General features: G+C 44.8%; 1 protein-coding gene across 6 annotated transcripts in view; it reads left to right on the top strand.

Annotated features, from left to right (window-relative positions):
* Positions 1-21,031, top strand: part of ppfia2 (PTPRF interacting protein alpha 2) — a 639,866-nt gene that overhangs the window by 504,775 nt on the left and 114,060 nt on the right. For all 6 annotated transcript variants that reach the window (XM_070900188.1, XM_070900187.1, XM_070900185.1 and 3 more), the window contains one exon: positions 13,979-14,060. In XM_070900188.1, the coding sequence (XP_070756289.1) occupies positions 13,979-14,060 (82 nt within the window). The remainder of the gene's footprint in view (positions 1-13,978; positions 14,061-21,031) is intronic.

Raw genomic sequence — 21,031 nt, 5'->3', positions numbered from 1 at the left:
TAAGTGGCTGTATTTAATGCCGTGTGGGGAAAAGACCAAATTATAACAAAGTATTATCTCCATTCGGCACCACAACCAGGAAGTGGTGAAACTGAGTCAATGAGGCCAGCAAAATTCAAATGGTATAAAAAATTTAAAAGTGTTTTGCTGATAACACAGAAAGCTAAAAGAATGCACAATAATTGTGCAGTACCAGTGCACTATAACCCTAGCTTTAAATAAAGGTTATATAAAGGGGAAGCATCCCAGATTGTACAGAACTGTCTGAAAAGACTACTGCATAATATAAGCATACTTCAATGATTGTAATTATGTAATTATTCTCAAATTCAAAAATATGAGTGAATTGACGGCAATTTTGGACATTAGTAGCTATGGTCCTATGAACCCAAAACAAACATAGAGCAAACAAAAATGTGGGAAGCTTAAGAATAGAAAAATCATATATGCATTCATAAAGAGGGCAATTTTATAATTGCCCCTAACAACCTCCAGCTAAGCATTATCTTCGGCCTCTGCCACAAACTCCACTGCCTCACTGCCAACTTCCCCGACCGAACCAAACTCTATGCAGTTTCAACATCCTGTATGATCCTGAGCTGCATTTGTGATTGCATATCCTCATTACAGAGACATCCTTCTCTGTAATATTGCCCATCTTCATCTCCTGCCTCAACCTACCTGCCACAAACATCCTCATGCATGCCTTTGTTACTTTTAGACTCAATTACTGCAATGCTTTGTTTGCTGACTCCCCCCCCCCCCGCCGCCCCCATTCCCCCCCCCCCGCCCCCATTCAGTCCAGCTCATCAAAAACTCTACTTCATATTTTATTGCACACTATGTCCCACTTACCTATCAACCCCATCCTTATTGATCTACATTGGCTCCCAATACACCAATACCTCAAATTTAAAATTCTTGTCCTTGTCTTTAAATTCCTCTACAGCCATGTCCTCTTCCCCATCTTTATAAGCCATATAGTCCCTCCCAAACTCTCTACTCCTCTAACTCTGACCTCAGCTATTTGCTATTTACAATCTATATTAATGACTTGGATGAAGGGATTGAGCGTAATGTGGCCAAGTTTGCTAATGATACAAAGATGGGTGGGAAAGCAAATTGTGAAGAGGAAACAAAAAATCTGCACAGGGATATAGACAGGCTAAGTGAGTGGGCAAAAATTTGGCAGATGGAGTATAATGTGGAAAAATGTGAGGTTATCCACTTTGGCAGAAATAATAAAAAGGCAAATTATAATTTTAATGGAGAAAAATTGCAAAGTGCTGCAGTACAGAGAGATCTGGGGGTCCTTGTGCTTAAACACAAAAAGTTAGTATGCAGGTACAGCAAGTAATCAGGAAGGCAAATGGAATGTTGGCCTTTATTGCAAGGGGGATAGAGTATAAAAGCAGAGAAGTCCTGCTACAACTGTACAGGGTATTGGTGAGGCCACACCTGGAGTACTGCGTACAGTTTTGGTCTCCGTATTTAAGAAAGGATATACTTGCTTTGGAGGCTGTTCACAGAAGGTTCACTAGGTTGATTCTGGAACTGAGGGGGTTGATTTATGAGGATAGGTTGAGTAGGTTGGGCCTATACTTGCTGTTCATGGGGTTGGGGGTAATATATTAGCATGGATAGAGGATTGGCTAACAACAGAAAACAGCGTCGGGATAAATGGTTCATTCTCGGGTTGGCAATCAGTAACTAATGGGGTGTCGCAGGGATCAGTGCTGGGACCCTAACTATTTACAATCTATATTAACGACTTGGAAGAAGGGACCGAGTGTAACGTAGTCAAGTTTGCTGATGATACAAAGATGGGAGGAAAAGCAATGTGTGAGGGAGACACAAAAAATCTGCAAAAGGACAGACAGGCTAAATTTGGGAGATGGAATATAATGTTGAAAAGTGTGAGGTCATGCACTTTGGCAGAAAAAAATCAAAGAGCAAGTTATTATTTACATGGAGAAACATTGCAAAGTGCCGCAATACAGCGGGACCTGGGGGCACTTGTGCATGAAACTGTAACAGGACGGGAGAGTGGAGAGCAACAGTTCAAACTGTCACAGGACGGGAGAGTGGAGAGCAGCAGTTCAAACTGTCACAGGACGGGAGAGTGGAGAGCAGCAGTTCAAACTGTCACAGGACGGGAGAGTGGAGAGCACCAGTTCAAACTGTCACAGGACGGGAGAGTGGAGAGTACCAGTTCAAACTGTCACAAGCAGAGAGTGGAGAGCACCAGTTCAAACTGTCACAGGACGGGAGAGTGGAGAGTACCAGTTCAAACTGTCACAAGCAGAGAGTGGAGAGCACCAGTTCAAACTGTCACAGGATGGGAGAGTGGAGAGCACCAGTTCCCACTGTCACAAGCAGAGAGTGGAGAGCACCAGTTCAAACTGTCACAGGACGGGAGAGTGGAGAGCACCAGTTCAAACTGTCACAGGATGGGAGAGTGGAGAGCACCAGTTCCCACTGTCACAGGACGGGAGAGTGGAGAGCACCAGTTCCCACTGTCACAGGACGGGAGAGTGGAGAGCACCAGTTCCAACTGTCACAGGACGGGAGAGTGGAGAGCACCAGTTCAAACTGTCACAGGACGAGAGAGTGGAGAGCACCAGTTCAAACTGTCACAAGACAGAGAGTGGAGAGCACCAGTTCAAACTGTCACAAGACAGAGAGTGGAGAGCACCAGTTCAAACTGTCACAAGACAGAGAGTGGAGAGCACCAGTTCAAACTGTCACAGGACGGGAGAGTGGAGAGCACCAGTTCAAACTGTCACAGGACGAGAGAGTGGAGAGCACCAGTTCAAACTGTCACAAGACAGAGAGTGGAGAGCACCAGTTCAAACTGTCACAAGACAGAGAGTGGAGAGCACCAGTTCAAACTGTCACAAGACAGAGAGTGGAGAGCACCAGTTCCCACTGTCACAGGACGGGAGAGTGGAGAGCACCAGTTCAAACTGTCAAAGGAGAACCCAGTCGTGCCCCGGTAACTGCCCCCAAAGGAAGTGGTGTGTGGGAAATTGCACTCCGCTTCAATTGAGGGGTGGTAAGGCCAATTGTGCGGCGGGAGCAGGACTTCCGCGCTGGGGGCTAAAATTCCCTGCCCCAGAAGGTTACCGCCCCCAAGATGGGAGCCTGTGCGGGGAGGCAGAGGGAAGATGAGGGGAGACGGGGGTGGGGATGGAGGGGAGAGTGGTGGAGGTGGGGGACAGGAGGACCACATTGCAGCGAAGGTCTGGGGGGGTGGCGAAGTGTGTTGGAGGGGTGGGCCTGGGGGCTCTGTGCCTTGGTGCGGGGAGTGTTCAGAGTGGGGTGGACGGGTTGACTGCGCAGATGGCGGTTGGTGGATGTGGTGTGGTTGGCGTCGCGAGGGCATGGCTCCGGGGTGGCCGGGGCTGGGGCTCGACATCCGTGGGTGTTCAGCATTTGGGAAGGATTCTGACGGGACGGGCGGGTTGGGTGCGGGGGGAGTGTTCCCGGTGTTGGGTGGGTCCGGAGCCGGGGGTGGCATGCTCTTGGGATGGGGGGTGGGCTGTTTGGGGCTGGGATTGGGAGAGACTTCTTCACTCGGGGAGTTGTTGACCTGTGGGGTTCCCTGCCGCGGAGAGTTGTTGATGCCAGTTCATTGGATGTGTTCGGGAGGGAGTTGGATGTTTTTCCTTGCGGCTGGATGGGTCAGGGGGGTGTGGAGGGGTCGTGGGGGGGAGGTGCTGGGGTGGGTGATCAGCCATGATCTTGTTGAATGGCAGTGCAGGCTCGAAGGGCTGAATGGCCTACTCCTGCACCTATTTTCTATGTTTCTATGTTTCTAAACACAAAGGTTTGTATGCAGGTACAGCAAGTGATCAGGAAGGCCAGGGTATTGATGAGGCCACACCTGGAATACTGCGTGCAGTTTTGGTTTCCATATTTATGAAAGGATATACTTGCTTTGGAGGCAGCTCAGAGAAGGTTCACTAGGTTGATTCCGGAGATGAGGGGGTTGACTTATGAGGAAAGGTTGAGTAGGTTGGGCCTCTACTCATTGGAATTCAGAAGAATGAGAGGTGATCTTATCGAAACGTATAAGATTATGAGGGGGCTTGACAAGGTGGACGCAGAGAGGATGTTTCCACTGATGGAGGAGACTAGAACGAGGGAGCATAATCTTAGAATAAGGGGCCGCCCATTTAAAACTGAGATGAGGAGGAATTTCTTCTCTCAGATGGTTGTAAATCTGTGGAATTTGCTGCCACAGAAGCTGTGGAAGCTGGGTCATTGAATAAATTTAAGACAGAGATAGACAGTTTCTTAACTGATAAGGGAATAAGAGGTTATGGGGAGTGGGCTGGAAAGTGGACCTGAGTCCATGATCGGATCAGCCATGATCATATTAGATGGTGGAGCAGGCTCAAGGGGCCGTATGGCCTACTCCTGCTCCTATTTCTTCTGTTCTTATGTTCTATACACATTGGAGTTCAGAAGAATGAGAGGTGATCTTATTGAAACTTATAAGAGAATGAGGGGGCTCGACAAGGTAGATGCAGAGACGATATTTCCACTCAGAGGAAACTAAAACAAGGGGACATAGTCTTAGAATAAGGGGCCGCCCATTTAAAACTGAGATGAGGAGAAATTTCTTCTCTTCAAGGGTTGTAAATCTATGGAATTCTCTTCCCTAGAGAGCTGTGGAGGCTGGGTCATTGAATATATTTAAGGCGGAGATAGCCAGATGTTTGAGCGATAAGGGAGTAAAGGGTTATGGGGAGCGGGCAGGGAAGTGGAGCTGAGCCCATGATCAGATCAGCCATGATTTTATTGAATGGCGGAACAGGTTCGAGGGGCCAAATGGCCTACTCCTGCTCCTATTTCATTTTTCTTATGTTCTTGTGCATCCACCCCAATTCGGCCCACCATGGCTTGGTGGACATGGTTTGAGGCATCTAGGTCCAATTCTCTGAATTGCTTGCCTAAACCCCTCTGCCTGTCCAACTGCCTCTCTTCCTTTAAAGCCATCCTTAAAACCCACCTCTAACGAAGCTTTTGGTCACACCGCCTAATCTCTATCTCTTTGATTTGGTATCTGTTATGCTGATGCCTCTGTGAAGTGCATAAAACATTTTTCTACATTAAAGGCACTATAATTTTGAATTATCTGCCCCAGAGGGCTGTGGAGGCTCAGTTGTTGAGTATATTCAATGTAGAGATTGATAGATTTTTGGATATAGAAACATAGAAACATATTAAGGGAATCAAAGGATCTGGGGATAGTGCAGGACAGTGGAGTTGAGGTAGAAGATCAGGTATTCGATAAGGTCCCACACAAAAGGTTACTGCAGAAGATAAAGGTACGCGGAGTCAGAAGAAATGTATTAGCATGGATAGAGAATTGGCTGGCTAACAGAAAGTAGAGAGTCGGGATAAATGGGTCCTTTTCGGGTTGGAAATCGGTGGTTAGTGGTGTGCCACAGGGATCGGTGATGGGACCACAACTGTTTACAATATACATAGATGACCTGGAAGAGGGGACAGAGTGTAGTGTAACAAAATTTGCAGATGACGCAAAGATTAGTGGGAAAGCGGGTTGTGTCGAGGACACAGAGAGGCTGCAAAGAGATTTAGATAGGTTAAGCGAATGGGCTAAGGTTTGGCAGATGGAATACAAGGTCGGAAAATGTGAGGTCATCCACCTTGGGGAAAAAAACAGTAAAAGGGAATATTATTTGAATGGGGAGAAATTACAACATACTGCGGTGCAGAGGGACCTGGGGGTCCTTGTGCATGAATCCCAAAAAGTTAGTTTGCAGGTGCAGCAGATAATCAGGAAGGCGAATGGAATGTTGACATTCATTGTGAGAGGGATAGAGTACAAAAGCAGGGAGGTCCTGCTGCAACTGTACAGGTATTGGTGAGGCCGCACCTGGAGTACTGTGTGCAGTTTTGGTCACCTTACTTAAGGAAGGATATACTAGCTTTGGAGGGGGTACAGAGACGATTCACGAGGCTGATTCCGGAGATGAGGGGGTTACCTTAAGATGATAGATTGAGTAGATTGGGTCTTTACTTGTTGGAGTTCAGAAGGATGAGGGGTGATCTTATAGAAACATTTAAAATAATGAAAGGGATAGACAAGATAGAGGCAGAGAGGTTGTTTCCACTGGTCAGGGAGACTAGAACTAGGCACAGCCTCAAAATACGGGGGAGCCAATTTAAAACCAAGTTGAGAAGGAATTTCTTCTCCCAGAGGGTTGTGAATCTATGGAATTCTCTCCAAGGAAGCAGTTGAGGCTAGCTCATTGAATGTATTCAAATCACAGATAGATACATTTTTAACCAATAAGGGAATTAAGGGTTATGGGGAGCGGGCGGGTAAGTGGAGCTGAGTCCATGGCCAGATCAGCCATGATCTTGTTGAATGGCGGAGCAGGCTTGAGGGGCTAGATGGCCTACTCCTGTTCCTAATTGTTATGTTCTTATATAAACGGAAGTTGCTGTATCGTGTTTGAAAAAACTCATGCCCTGGTGAGCTGCAGGCGCCAAATGGGTGGGCCTGTTATCATCTGGCTGTTTTGGGGTTCCGGCAGCTTGGGTCTCTGAATGGTAGGCATTTCCAGCTGGGGCCTCAGCTGGACACGAAATGGACTGGAGTTTTTTTGTCAGTCAGCTTCTTCTGGGCCTACAAAAATAAAAATTGGAAATGCTTTGGCCATTTTTTGAGCCACCTCCAGCGGTCCCTTTAAAGGCCAGTGGTTCGGCCACTCAGTGGCTGCTGCAACTGAGCTAAGTGTGCATGGTGCATGCTCTGTCCATTTGTATCTGCAGTTTACAATCGAGGGTTGCAACTGACATAGGATGCTGATTTTTGTATTTAATTAACCTTACGCCTGTTTCTACTTGCCCATTTACAGACATGCCTGAACATTGCATCAAGCAGAGTTTGGATGTCAATTGGGCAGCTAAGGTAACCCCCCCACCCCCTTCTCTGATTTAACTGCTAGCCACCCATTTTTCAAGTGCAAAGTGGGTGGATATGAGTTGAATTTCTCCCCCAGAGAGTTTTTAGTATGTTATTTCACATATTTTTGAAATAGCTAAAGTTAAACTGGAAGCTGTCTTCAAAATGGAAACATGAGATGCACTGTGTAAAAGACCAGGCCAAGTTAATTGTGGTAATAAGAACAGAGGTTTTGTTCTCAGTGCTAATTAAGTTGTACATGGCAATGGCATTAACATGTAATTAAAACCTCAGAAAATGAGTACCTGCACATTAGCATTCTGTGCAATAATTCCTATTCTTGTGTCTTCAATGATCGGCAGCTCTGATTTCAGTGGATTTTGTAGTTGGACATTGTCCCATAGTCTCTAATTCTGGCAGGAAAAGAAAGAGAACTTAGTGTCTTATCATAACTCTCAGGACTTCCTAAAGTATTTCACATATAAAAATTTCTTCTGAAGTGCAGTCACCGTTGTGCAGGTGAACAATTCTCTGAACTCCATGGATGAACTAAGAATTACAATGCCCACATACTTTGAAGATTATTTGAGAGACAAATCTGATTGTTTTATCCAAAAATCTTCTAAATTATCATTAAATTCTAAAAATTATATTTTAACATCTTTCAGACTGATTTTAATGTTATTGTTTTAAGTTCTGTGCTGATTCAGAATATGTTTATATTATTCGGCTTCTGTATTAACTTATAAATACATCTGATTTATAATTTTCATATATATATGCACATTGGTCTGATGGTGTGATATTTTATGCCTTTAAAGAAAGCTAGAAGAACATGGTAGACATCCCTCGTGATCTCCAGCTGACCTAATTAGGAGTCAATTGTTAAACCTGTGCAAGCTAACCCATATATGGGAAGTATAAAGATACATATTTAAATTCATACTTGCTCTGCTTATGGAAATTGTCTTTTAGCAGTGAAGGCAAGATATATGTGTTGGGGGGAAAGCCCAAACTGTAACAAAGCATTACCTCCATCTAGCACCATCGCTAGGAAGTGGACAAACTGATTCAATGAGGCTTGCAAAATTCAAATGATAGTCAAGACTAAAGCCTAGATTTTCTGAGTAGTGTTATTTTAACATAACCTCTAACTCAATTAAAGTAAAGAGATATTGCTGGCATTAAAAAAAAACAACAATCAGAACATTGAAGTTGTAAGAGTTGAACATATAATGCTTTCGTTGGGAATTTAACATTTTGCACGAAGGAAGATAAAACATTTTCATTGCACGTGATTAATTTATGGAAAATATTTTCACATTGTTCCTATGTTCTTGACATTTGTCCTGTAGAAATATAATTTAATATCTATACTGGTACAATCATAAGTACAACAATGATATTAATCATATTGATCTTGCAATGACATTCAACTGATACATCTTCACTCTTTCCTCCCACAGCCTCTGCGCCGAGCGACTTCTCATCCTCGGTGATTTCAACCTCCATCTCAATTCATCATGCTCTCGCTCCTCTGAGTTCACTTCCCTCCTATCCTCCCTTAATTTCTCCCTCCATGTGAACTCCCCAACCCATATTCACAGCCACCCCCTTGACCCTGCCATCTCTCGTGGCCTCGCTATTCCCATTGTGTCAATTGCAGATAAGGCTATCTCTGACCATTTCCTTGTGTCATTCTCCATCCACATCCCCCTTCTCCAACCCAACTCTACTTCCTTCTGCATCCGCCCCGAGAAAATAACCTCTCTAAACTCTGTGACAACTGCACTTATGAAACCAAACTGTCCAGCCTTTGGCCCTCCATTCACCATGACATTTCTACAGCCACTGATCTGCTCACCCTCACTACCACCTTTGATGCCCTAGTCCCTATTATTCTCTCTCACCCTGGCGGTTCCTCCTGCAACGGTCCTCATCTTCGCTCCCTGAAGTCCAAGGGGCAAAGACTTGAACAGATATGGCGGACAACTGGTTTAGCCATTCACTGCCAGATCTGGCTGGATTACATAAAGCATTATTGGATCCTACTCTTGTCTGCCAATACTGCTCACTATTCTAGGAATATTCTGGAATGCAAAGATAACCCCAGGCTATTATTCTCTACTGCTAACCTTCTTCTTGAACCCCTCTCCCCTGTCTCCATCACACTCACCACCAACAACAAGTGCGAGGAGACTTCTTTGTCTGAAAGATCGAGACCATGTGATCAGCTGCCTCTGCCACTTTCCTTGCTTCCCCATGCCCACTGGGCCAAACTTCTGCTGAGGTTCTCCCCTGTCCTAGCCCTGAACCCACATCTTTCTCCCGTTTCTCTCTGATCTCCCCTCTTGACCTCTCCACGCTCATCTTGTCCATGAGACCCACTTCCTGCTCCCTTGACCCTATTCCCACTAAACTGCTGACCACCCAACTTTCCTTTTCTGGCTCCCATGTTAGCTGACATTGGTAACGGTTCTCCTCAGGTATTGTCCCCCTCTCCTTCAAATCTGCCGTCATCACTCTTCTCCTCAAAAAAAACCAAACCCTTGACCCCATTGTACTTGCAAGCTACTGCCCCATCTCCAACCTCCCTTTCCTCTCCAAAGTCCTTGAATGTGTTGTCACCTTCCAAATCTGTGCCTATCTTTTCTGGAACTCCATGTTTGAATCCCTTCAATCTGGTTTCCGCCCCTGCCACGGTATCGAAACGGCTTTCATTAAAGTCACAAATGACATCTTTTGTGACTGTGACAAAAGTAAACTATCCCTCCTCGTCCTTCTCAACCTGTCTGCAGCCTTTGACACAGTTGACCACTCTATCCTCCTCCAGTGCATCTCCACCAGCGTCTAGCTGGGTGGGACTGCAGTCACCTGGTTCCATTCTTATCTATCTAATTGTAGCCAGAAAATCACCTGCAATGGCTTCTCTTCCCACTCCCACATCGTTACCTCTGGTGTCCCCCAATGATCGATCCTTGGCCCCCTCCTATTTCTCATCTATATGTTGCGCCTTGGCGATATCATCCAAAAACACGGCATCAGTTTCTACATGTACGCTGACGACACCCAGCTCTACCTCACCACCACTTCTCTCAACACCTCCACGGTCTCTGAATTGTCAGACTGCTTGTCCGACATCTAGTACTGGATGAGCAGAAATTTTCTCCAATTAAATATTACATAGAAACATAGAAAATAGGTGCAGAAGTAGCCCATTCGGCCCTTCGAGCCTGCACCACCATTCAATAAGATCATGGCTGATCATTCACCTCAGTACCCCTTTCCTGCTTTCTCTCCATACCCCTTGATCCCTTTAGCCGTAAGGGCCATATCTAACTCTCTCTTGAATATATCCAATGAACTAGCATCAACAACTCTCTGCGGTAGGGAATTCCACAGGTAAATAACTCTCTGAGTGAAGAAGTTTCTCCTCATCTCGGTCCTAAATGGCTTACTCCTTAGACTGTGTCCCCTGGTTCTGGACTTCCCCAACATCGGGAACATTCTTCCTGCATCTAACCTGTCCAGTCCTGTCAGAATTTTATATGTTTCTATGAGATCCCCTCTCATCCTTCTAAACTCCAGTGAATACAGGCCCAGTTGATCCAGTCTCTCCTCATCTGTCAGTCCTGCCATACTGGGAATCAGTCTGGTGAACCTTCGCTGCACTCCCTCAATAGCAAGAACGTCCTTCCTCAGATTAGGAGACCAAAACTGAACACAATATTCCAGGTGAGCCCTCACCAAGGCCCTGTACAACTGCAGTAAGACCTCCCTGCTCCGATACTTAAATCCCCTAACTATGAAGGCCAACATACCATTTGCCTTCTTCACCGCCTGCTGTACCTGCATGCCAACTTTCAATGTCTGATGTACCATGACACCCAGGTCTTGTTGCACCTCCCCCTTTCCTAATCTGCTGCCATTCAGATAATATTCTGCCTTCGTGTTTTTGCCCCCAAAGTGGATAACCTCACATTTATCCACATTATACTGCATCTGCCATGCGTTTGCCCACTCACCTAACCTGTCCAAGTCACCCTGCAGCCTCTTAGCGTCCTCCTCACAGCTCACACCGCCACCCAGCGTAGTGTCATCTGCAAACTTGGAGATATTACACTCAACTCCTTCATCTAAATCATTAATGTATATTGTAAATAGCTGGGGTCCCAGCACTGAGCCCTGCGGCACCCCACTAGTCACTGCCTGCCATTCTGAAAAGAACCTGTTTATCTCGACTCTCTGCTTCCTGTCTGCCATCCAGTTCTCTATCCATGTCAGTACATTACCCCCAATACCATGTGCTTTAATTTTACACACCAATCTCTTGTGTGGGACCTTGTCAAAAGCCTTTTGAAAGTCCAAATACACCACATCCACTGGATATTCCCTTGTCCACTCTACTAGTTACATCCTCAAAAAATTCTAGAAGATTTGTCAAGCATGATTTCCCTTTCATAAATCCATGCTGACTTGGACTGATCCTGTCACTGCTTTCCAAATGCGCTGCTAATTCATCTTTAATAACTGATTCCAACATTTTCCCCACTACCGATGTCAGGCTAACCGGTCTATAATTACCTGTTTTCTCTCTCCCTCCTTTCTTAAAAGGTGGTGTTACATTAGCTACCCTCCAGTCCATAGGAACTGATCCAGAGTCGATAGACTGTTGGAAAATGATCCTCAATGCATCCACTATTTCTAGGGCCACTTCCTTAAGTACTCTGGGATGCAGACTGTCAGGCCCCGGGAATTTATTGGCCTTCAATCCCATCAATTTCCCGAACACAATTTCCCGCCTAATAAGGAGTTCCTTCAGTTCCTCCTTCTCACTGGACCCTCGATCCCCTAGTATTTCCGAAAGGTTATTTGTGTCTTCCTTCGTGAAGTCAGAACCAAAGTATTTGTTCAACTGGTCTGCTATTTCTTTGTTCCCCATTATAAATTCACCTGAATCTGACCTACATTAGTCTTCACTAATCTTTTTCTCTTCACATATCTATAGAAGCTTTTGCAGTCAGTTTTTATGTTCCCTGCAAGCTTACTCTCATACTCTATTTTCCCCCTCCTAATTAAACCCTTTGTCCTCCTCTGCTGAATTCTAAATTTCTCCCAGTCCTCAGGTTTGCTGCTTTTTCTGGCCAATTTATATGCCTCGTCCTTGGATTTAACACTATCCTTAATTTCCCTTGTTAGCCACGGTTGAGCCACCTTCCCCGTTTTGTTTTTACTCCAGTTAGGGATGTACAATTGTTGAAGTTCATCCATGCGATCTATAAATGTTTGCCATTGCCTATCCACCATCAACCCTTTAAGTATCATTCACCAGTCTATGCTAGCCAATTCACGTCTCATACCATCGAAGTTACCTTTCCTTAAGTTCAGGACCCTAGTCTCTGAATTAACTGTGTCATTCTCCATCTTAATAACAAATTCTACCATAATATGGTCACTCTTCCCCAAGGGGCCTCGCACAACAGGATTGCTCATTACACATCACCCAGTCTAGGATGGGCAGGCCTCTAGTTGGTTCCTTGACATATTGGTCTAGAAAACCAATTGGGAAGATCGAAGCCATTGTCTTTGGTCCTCGCCACAAACTCTGTTCCCTAGCCACTGACTCCATCCCTCTCCCTAGCATCTGTCTGAGACTGAACCAGACTGTTTGGAACCTTGGTGTCATACTTGACCCTGAAGTTAGCTTCTGACCACATATCTGCGGCAAAACTAAATCCACACATTTCCACCTCCATAACATTGCCCGTCTCTGCCCCTGCCTCAGCTCATCTGCTGCTAAAACCCTCATCCATGCCTTTTGTTACCTCTAGACTTGACTACTCCAATGCACTCCTGGCTGGCCTCCCATATTCTATCCTATGTAAACTTGAAGTCATCCAAAACTCGGCAGCCCATGTCCTAACTCGCAACAAATCCCGTTCACCCATCAACCCTGTGCTCACTGACCTACATTGGCTCCCGGTTAAGCAATGCCTTGATTTCAAAACTCTCATCCTTGTTTTCAAATCCCTCCATGATCTTGCCCCTCCTTTTCTCTGTAATCTCCTTCAGCCCCGCAACCCCCCGAGCTATCTGCGCTCCTCAAATTCTGCCCTCTTGAGTATCGCTGATTATAATCGCTTAACCATCAGTGGCAGTGCCTTCAGCTGCCTAGGCCCTAAGCTCTGGAACTCCCTCCCTAAACTTCTCCGCCTCTGTAGCTCTCTTTCCTCCTTTAAGACGCTCCTTAAAACCTACCTCTTTGACCAATCTTTTGGTCATCTGCCATAATTTCTTTTTATGTGGCTCGGTGACAAATCTTTCTCTTATAACATTCATGTGAAGCGCCTTGGGATATTTTACTATGTTAAAGGTGCTATATAAATACAAGTTGTTGTTGTTGTTGTTGTTGTTGTTGAGGTGAGTTTGAGTCAGTTGGTAGCACTCTAATCTCTGAGTCAGAACATTTTGGTTTCCAGCCCCATTTTTCTGCATAATCTACATCATTTCAGTGCAGTAATAAAAAGGTGCATTGTTGGATGAGACTTTAGAACAAGTCATCTGCCTGTTCAGGTGAATGCAAGAGATCCGATGACACCCTTTACGGAAGAGTAAGGAGTTCTTCCAGCATCCTGGACAAAAAGATTTCCCAGAACCAACACCATCAAGAACAGCTAGTTATTCATATAATTTGCTATTTGAGGGTCCTCACTGTACATGAATTGGCTGCCGTTTTTGCCAACTTTACAACAGTGGCTGTGAAGTGCTTTGGGATGTCCTGAGGAGATGAAATTTAAACACGGAGGAGGTGAAATTAGTCTTCGGTGCTGGGAAAAGTGAATGATAGTGAATTGTCAGCCCGGTTTACAGTCTGCCCAATTTTGTTCCCCATGGGAAAGAAAATCAAACGGTGTAAAACAGGCTACTGATTTGCTATTTCCTGTTTTGCACTATTATGTCTAAGTGGGGCATAAAAGAATAACCAAAAAAGGCAATTCCAAATTCAAAATATCTATGATTTGGTGTTCTTTACAGGCATGAACTATTAGAAGAAGCCCGGAGAAAAGGTTTGCCATTTGCACAGTGGGATGGACCAACAGTAGTCGCATGGCTTGAGGTAGAACTGCATTTTTAACCCTTTCACTTCAGAATAAAAACAAACAGTACACCAACTGACAAATCTATATGAGCAAATAAGTGACATTTATAGTCAGTTAAACAACAACTCACTCAAAGAAAATAAACTTCACATAGTAGATTTACTATTCATTATTTAATTTTATTGACATTACAGGGGTAATTTTATGAATTTGCATCCCCAGCAATAAGCATCGCCTGCCAGGAGCACAAATTCAGGATTTGTTTGAATGCCTCCGTAATTGTATGACCATTAATTGAAAATCATGGCACTGAGTTCTCAATATGCACTCCCAGCTGGTAAAGCTCCATGCCAGAAATGCAAATTCATAAAATTATAACTACAAATCATTACGATGGAACGCCGACTAAAAAAAATCTGAATTCAAAATGAGTCTACTATTTTATCATTTCTTTTAGTTATTTTACCTTTCTTAAACTGTGTCTTCTGGTAACGCAACAACGTTTATCACTTTGTAGGATCTACATTGTTTAATTCATTCATTTTTAAATGCCTCTGAAGAGAGACATTAAAATACAAAGCAATACTGTTCCATAACAACTTGACTAGTTTTTACTAACACATTTATAATATCATAAACATTAAGCACATGTATAAACATAAGGCTTTGATTTCCAAATGTTGTTGAAGGTTTTTGTTGTGATTTTTAACACCCCAAGCAGTTGATCAGCCTGATTTACTTCTTGAAGCTTATTTTCCTTCTCTCTTTTATCCCCCACACTGTACTCTTTCCCCCGCAGGTAGATTGGTGAGGGCGAAGTCAAGTAGATTTTTCCCTTGTGTTGGTTCTCTCACCACCTGCCGCAGGCCCAGTCTGGAAGCTATGTTTCTTCAGGACTCGGACAGCACAATTACTAGTGCTGCTACCGAGCCACTCTTGGTGGTGGACCTTGAAGTTCCCCACCCAGAGTACATTCTGTGCCCTTGCGACCCTCAGTGCTTCTTTCAAGTGGTGTTCAACATGGAGGAGTACTGAGTCATCAGCTGAAGGAGGGCAGTAAGTGGTACTCAACGGAGGGTTTCCCTGCCGATGCTTGACCTGAATTGGGGTCCAGAGTCAATGTTGAGAACTGCCAGGGTCACTCCCTCCCTACTGTATACCACTGTGCCACCACCTCTGGTGGGCCTGTCCTGCCGCTGGGATATGACATACCCAGGGATGGTGATGGAGGTGTCTGTGACATTGGCTGAAAGGTATGATTCTGTGAGTATGACTATGTCAGGCTGTTGCTTGACTGGTCTGTGGGACAGCACTCCAATTTTGGCACAAGTCCCCAGATGTTAGTGAGGAAGACTTTGCAGTGTCGACTGGGCTGGGTGTGCCGTTGTCGTGTCCAAATCCGGTGCCTGGGTCGATGCTGGGCGGTTTGTCCAGTTTTATTCTTGTATTGCTTCTTGTAGCAGTTTGTTACAAGTGAGTTGCTTGCTAGATCTTTTCAGAGGGCAGTTAAGAGTCAACTACATTGCTGTGGGTCCTGTGGACCAGGTAAGGACGGCAGATTTCCTTCCCTAAAGGACACAAAGGTTTTACGACAATCCAATAGTTCCATGGTCAACATTACTGATACTAGCTTTTTATTCCAGATTTATTTAATTAATCAACAGGACAGTGGCATAGTGGTTATGTTAATGGACTAGTGATTCAGGCCTGGACTAATGATCCAGAGACGCACGTTCAAATCCAACCATGGCAGCTAGGGAATTTAAATTCAATTAATTAAATAAATCTGGAATAAAAAGCTAGAATCGTGACCCTGAAACTATTGGATTGTTGTAAAAACCCATCTGGTTCACTAATGTCCTTTAGGGGAAAGAAATCTGCCGTTCTGGTCTGGCCTATATGTGACTCCAGACCCACAGCAATGTGGTTGACACTTAATTGTCCTCTGAAATTTCCTAGCAAGCTGCTCAGTTACCAAGAAGATGGCTCACCACCACCATCATTGCCAGCGATGTCCACATCCTGTGAATGAATATTTTTGAAATAGCCATGACCTCCGGACCAAAGATGGTATCCACCTATAAATAAACCTTTTTCCTGGATCCTGGCCCTCTCATGTCCTCCCAACCAAGAGGGACTGGGTGCAGGAACTAAGGCCTACTCTTTCTAGGTATCTGCCAAGCATTGGGGAAGGAAAATGAGACAATAAAGCTGAATCCCTCCCTCCCACCTTATTTGCATAGCTGCACCTTCTTGGAGTGCAACTGCTGTGCTCTCCCTTCAGGGCATCTTTAGAAAATCATTGGACAATATAAAAGAGACGAAGACCTGCCATAATGACTTGTATCTCTACTGTATCCATTATTTTCTGTTATTGAACTTGTTAAGACTTGTGCTTAATGTTTTCAATGACCATGTTTTTTTTTAATTAAAGCTTGGAGTTAACATTTTAAAATCCAAACAAATTAAGAGTAGATTTGTATAATAATGCATAGAATTGGCATATATAAATGACCTGGAATTACAATCTCATTGCAAGGTTCAAATTACATCAAGCTATGAGCGACTGAAGGGGCAGGCAAGATCTTGCAATGAGAGCTCAACAGAATTTCCAGCTGCTCTCTGATCATGGCAAATTAGCTATAATTAGGACAGATGCAAAGTACTGTATATTGAAAATAAAAATAGGGGCTATGTGTATACCATGAGTGGGATTGTACTTGCCAAGAGTGAGGTTGAAAGGGATCTAGAGTTGTTAGTTGTCATTTCATTTATCTTGTCTAAACATGAGGCAGCTGTGATATATTCTCTACGACAACACAACACACTCTTCCAAGATGGCTCTTAACACAGGAACTTGTCAGGTGACCTGTCACCTGATGCCTTTATTGTACTTACAGCAATGGGTCACCTGATGCCTTTATTGTACTTACAGCAATGGCTGCATTATCATAGTAGTCCACTAGGTGGAGCAGTAGTCCACTAGATGGAGCTATATTTTACGCTTCTCCCTCCTTAATGAAGAAGCAATTATAACAACAATCATCATACATAACTTTCATGTTTATATATAACAAAAGAAATGTACTCATTTTGCCATATTTATAAATCAAACTTAACCATTTGTTTTCTGTCTCGAAGAGGATACCTTCACTCTCGAAGAGAACCTTCCAAACATGGTGTCAAATTTAGACTCATTCTAGGCTGATCCTGAGGAGAGTTTTCCACCAAGGGATGCCCTTGATCTACGTTTGAACTTTCTACAACTTCAGATTGTTTGTCTGCCTGACTCGGACTCGGACTTAAATTCTGACTTTCTCTTGAACTTGTTTCGAGTACATCTGATATAGGATTTGCTACTGGTACTCTACATGTAACAAAACTATCTGATGAGTCAGAAATAATCGAATCATTCCAACTTTCAACTCCTTCCACATCTGTAGGTAAAATATGATCAATGTGAACAAACGTAACCTGTCCATGATCAAACATCTTGACCAAATATGTGCAAGGACCACATATCTTCACCACTATTCCTGGTAACCACTTTAACCATTTATGGTGATTGTTCTTCACTCTCACCTTCTGATTTAATCTCACACTTCTCTCTCTTACTCAACCTCAATCATGATTCTCTTTCTGTCTTAATTGTTTTTCTTCTACTGAGTGTGCGAAGTATGGGTTTAACAACGAGAACCTGGCTCGTGGCAGTCGTTTGAGAAATAACTCTGCTGGCGTTCTACCATGTGATATGTGTGTGCACTGGGTCCATGCAGCAGAGTTAAAAAAATCCACGCACAGACATCTTCCACCCTTGAGGATGTAGTTTGGGTTCTTCTTTCGAAACACCTGTGAACTCATCCTTTTTTTTGGCGTGGAATCAAGTCATCCTCATTTCGAGGGACCGCCTATAATGATGATGATGATTACAATAAGTAATTTGAAAATTTGCCAATTTGTGGTACAACGACAACTGTTGTTTCTTTGGATTTGGATACAACATTTGTTTGATGAGGGCATGTTTTACAATTTGTACTGTGCACTCTGCTGCACCATTTGAAGCAGGGTGGTACGGTGGAACCTTGGTATGTTTCACAGGTAGGAAAAGCCATAAGACAGCTCAAGGCTATGGAAGCAGATGGAATCCCTGCTGAGGCACTAAAGTATGGCGGAGGGGCGCTGTTGGCGCGGATAGATGATCCTATCTCTCTCATCTGGAGGGAGGAGAGCATGCCGGGAGATCTCAGAGATGCAGTGATCGTGACCATCTTTAAAAAAGGGGACAAGTCCGACTGCGGTAACTACAGAGGACTCTCCCTGCTATCAGCCACTGGGAAAATTGTCGCTAGAGTCCTCCTCAACCGTCTTTTCCCTGTGGCCGAGGAGCTCCTCCTGGAGTCACAGTGCAGATTTTGTCCCCTACGGAGCACAACGTGCATGATCTTTGCAGCGCGACAGCTGCCGGAAAAATGCAGGGAGCAGTGCCAGCCTTCTTCAATCTTACAAAATTCTTTGACACTGTCAACCGCGAGGGTCTATGTAGCGTCCTCCTCCGTTTCGGATGCCCCCAAAAGTTCGTCAACATCCTCCACCTGCTCCGCGACAACATGCAGGCCGTGCTCCTTACCAATGGATCCATTACAGACCCAATCCAAATCCGGACCAGGGTCAAACAGAGTTGTGTCATTGCCCCAACCCCTCTTCTCAATATTCTTCGCTTCCATGCTCCACCTTACAGTCAACAAGCTCCCCGCTGGAGTGGAACTAAACTACAGAACCAGTGGGAAGCTGTTCAACCTTCGCCGCCTCCAGGCCAGGTCCAAGACCACCCCAACCTCTGTCGTCGAGCTACGCTGACAACAGCTGGGCCTGCACACATTCAGAGGCTGAACTCCAGGACATAGTCGACGTATTTACTGAGGCGTACGAAAGCATGGATCTTACGCTAAACATCCGTAAAGCAAAAGTCCTCCACCAGACTGTCCTCGCTGCACAGCACTGCCCCCCAGTCATCAAGTTCCATGGCGCGACCCTGGACAATGTGGACCATTTCCCATACCTCGGGAGCCTCTTATCAACAAAAGCAGACATTGATGAGGAGATTCAACACCGCCTCCAGTGCACCAGCGCAGCCTTCGACCGTCTGAGGAAAAGAGTGTTCGAAGACCAGGCCCTCAAATCTACCACCAAGCTCATGGTCTACAGGGCTGTAGTAATGCCCACCCACCTGTATGGCTCAGAGACATGGACCATGTACAATAGACACCTCAAGTCACTGGAGAAATAGCACCAACGATGTCTCCGCAAGATCCTACAAATCCCCTGGGAGGACAGACGCACCAACATTAGTGTCCTCGACCAGCCCAACATCCCCAGCATTGAAGCACTGACCACACTTGATCAGCTCCGCTAGACAGGCCACATTGTCCGCATGCCAGACACGAGACTCGCAAAGCAAGCGCTCTACTCAGAACTCCTTCATGGCAAACAAGCCAAAGGTGGATCGAGGAAATGTTACAAGGAGACCATCAAAGCCTCCCTGATAAAGTGCAGCATCCCCACCAACACCTGGGAGTCCCTGGCCAAAGACCGCCCTAAGTGGAGGAAGTGCATCAGGGAGGGCGCTGAGCGCCTCGTGTCTCATAGCCGAGTGCAGGCAGAAAACAAGCGCAGGCAGTGGAAAGAACGTGCGGAAAACCTGTCCAACCCTCCCTTACCCTCAATGACTGTCTGTCCCACCTGTGGCAGGGACTGTGGTTCTCGTATTGGACTGTTCAGCCACCTAAGAACTCATTCTAAGAGTGGAAGTGAGTCTTCCTCGATTCTGAGGGACTGCTTATGATGATGATGGATGATGGTATGTTTCACACCATTTTTGCTCGCGAACTGTGCAAATTCTTCTGAACAAAATTGTGACCCATTAATGAACATAAGAACGTAGGAACAGGAGTAGTCCATGCGGCCGCTCGAGCCTGCGCCGCCATTCAATAAGATCATGGTTGATTTGATCATGGACTCAGGTCCACTTCCCTGCCAACTCCCCATAACCCCTTATCCCCTTACCGTTTAAGAAACTGTCTATTTCTGTCTTAAATTTATTCAATGTCCCAGCTTCCACAGCTCTCTGAGGCAGCAAATTCCACAGATTTACAACCCTCTGAGAGAAGAAATTTCTCCTCATCTCTGTTTTAAATGGACGGCCCCTTATTCTAAGATCATGCCCTCTAGTTCTAGCCTCCCCCATGAGTGGAAACATCCTCTCTGCATCCACCTCGTCAAGCCCCCTCATAATCTTATACACTTTGATAAAATCACCTCTCATTCTTCTGAGTTCCAATGAGTAGAGGCCCAACCTACTCAACCTTTCCTCATAAGTCAACCCCCTCATCCCCGGAATCAACCTGGTGAACCTTCTCTGAACTACCTCCAAAGCAAGTATATCCTTTTGTAAATATGGAAACCAAAACTGCACGCAGTATTCCAGGTGTGGCCTCACCAATACCTTATATAGCTGTAGCAAGACTTCCCTGCTTTTATACTCCATCCCCTTTGCAATAAAAGCCAAGATACCATTGGCCTTCCTGTACCTGCATACTATCCTTTTGCGTTTCATGCACAAGTACCCCCAGGTTCCGCTGTACTGCTGCACTTTGCAATCTTTCTTCATTTAAATAATAACTTGCTCTTTGATTTTTCTGCCAAAGTGCATGACCTCACACTTTCCAACATTATACTCCACCTACCAAATATTTGCCCACTCATTTAGCCTGTTTATGTCCTTTTGCAGATTTTTTCTCCTCACACATTGATTTTCCTCCCATCTTTGTATCATCCACAAACTTGGCTATGTTACACTCAATCCCTTGTGCCAAGTCGTTAGTATATATTGTAAATAGTTGGGGTCCCAGCACTGATCCCTGTGTCACCCCACTACTAAATGGTTACCAACCAGATACAATTATCAGACACAATTTCTTCTGGGAAGCAT

Source organism: Pristiophorus japonicus, chromosome 15, assembly GCF_044704955.1.
Source record: "Pristiophorus japonicus isolate sPriJap1 chromosome 15, sPriJap1.hap1, whole genome shotgun sequence".
Lineage (NCBI taxonomy): Eukaryota > Metazoa > Chordata > Chondrichthyes > Pristiophoridae > Pristiophorus > Pristiophorus japonicus.
Note: the sequence above shows the minus strand (reverse complement) of the source record. Positions and strands in the feature narration are given on the sequence as shown.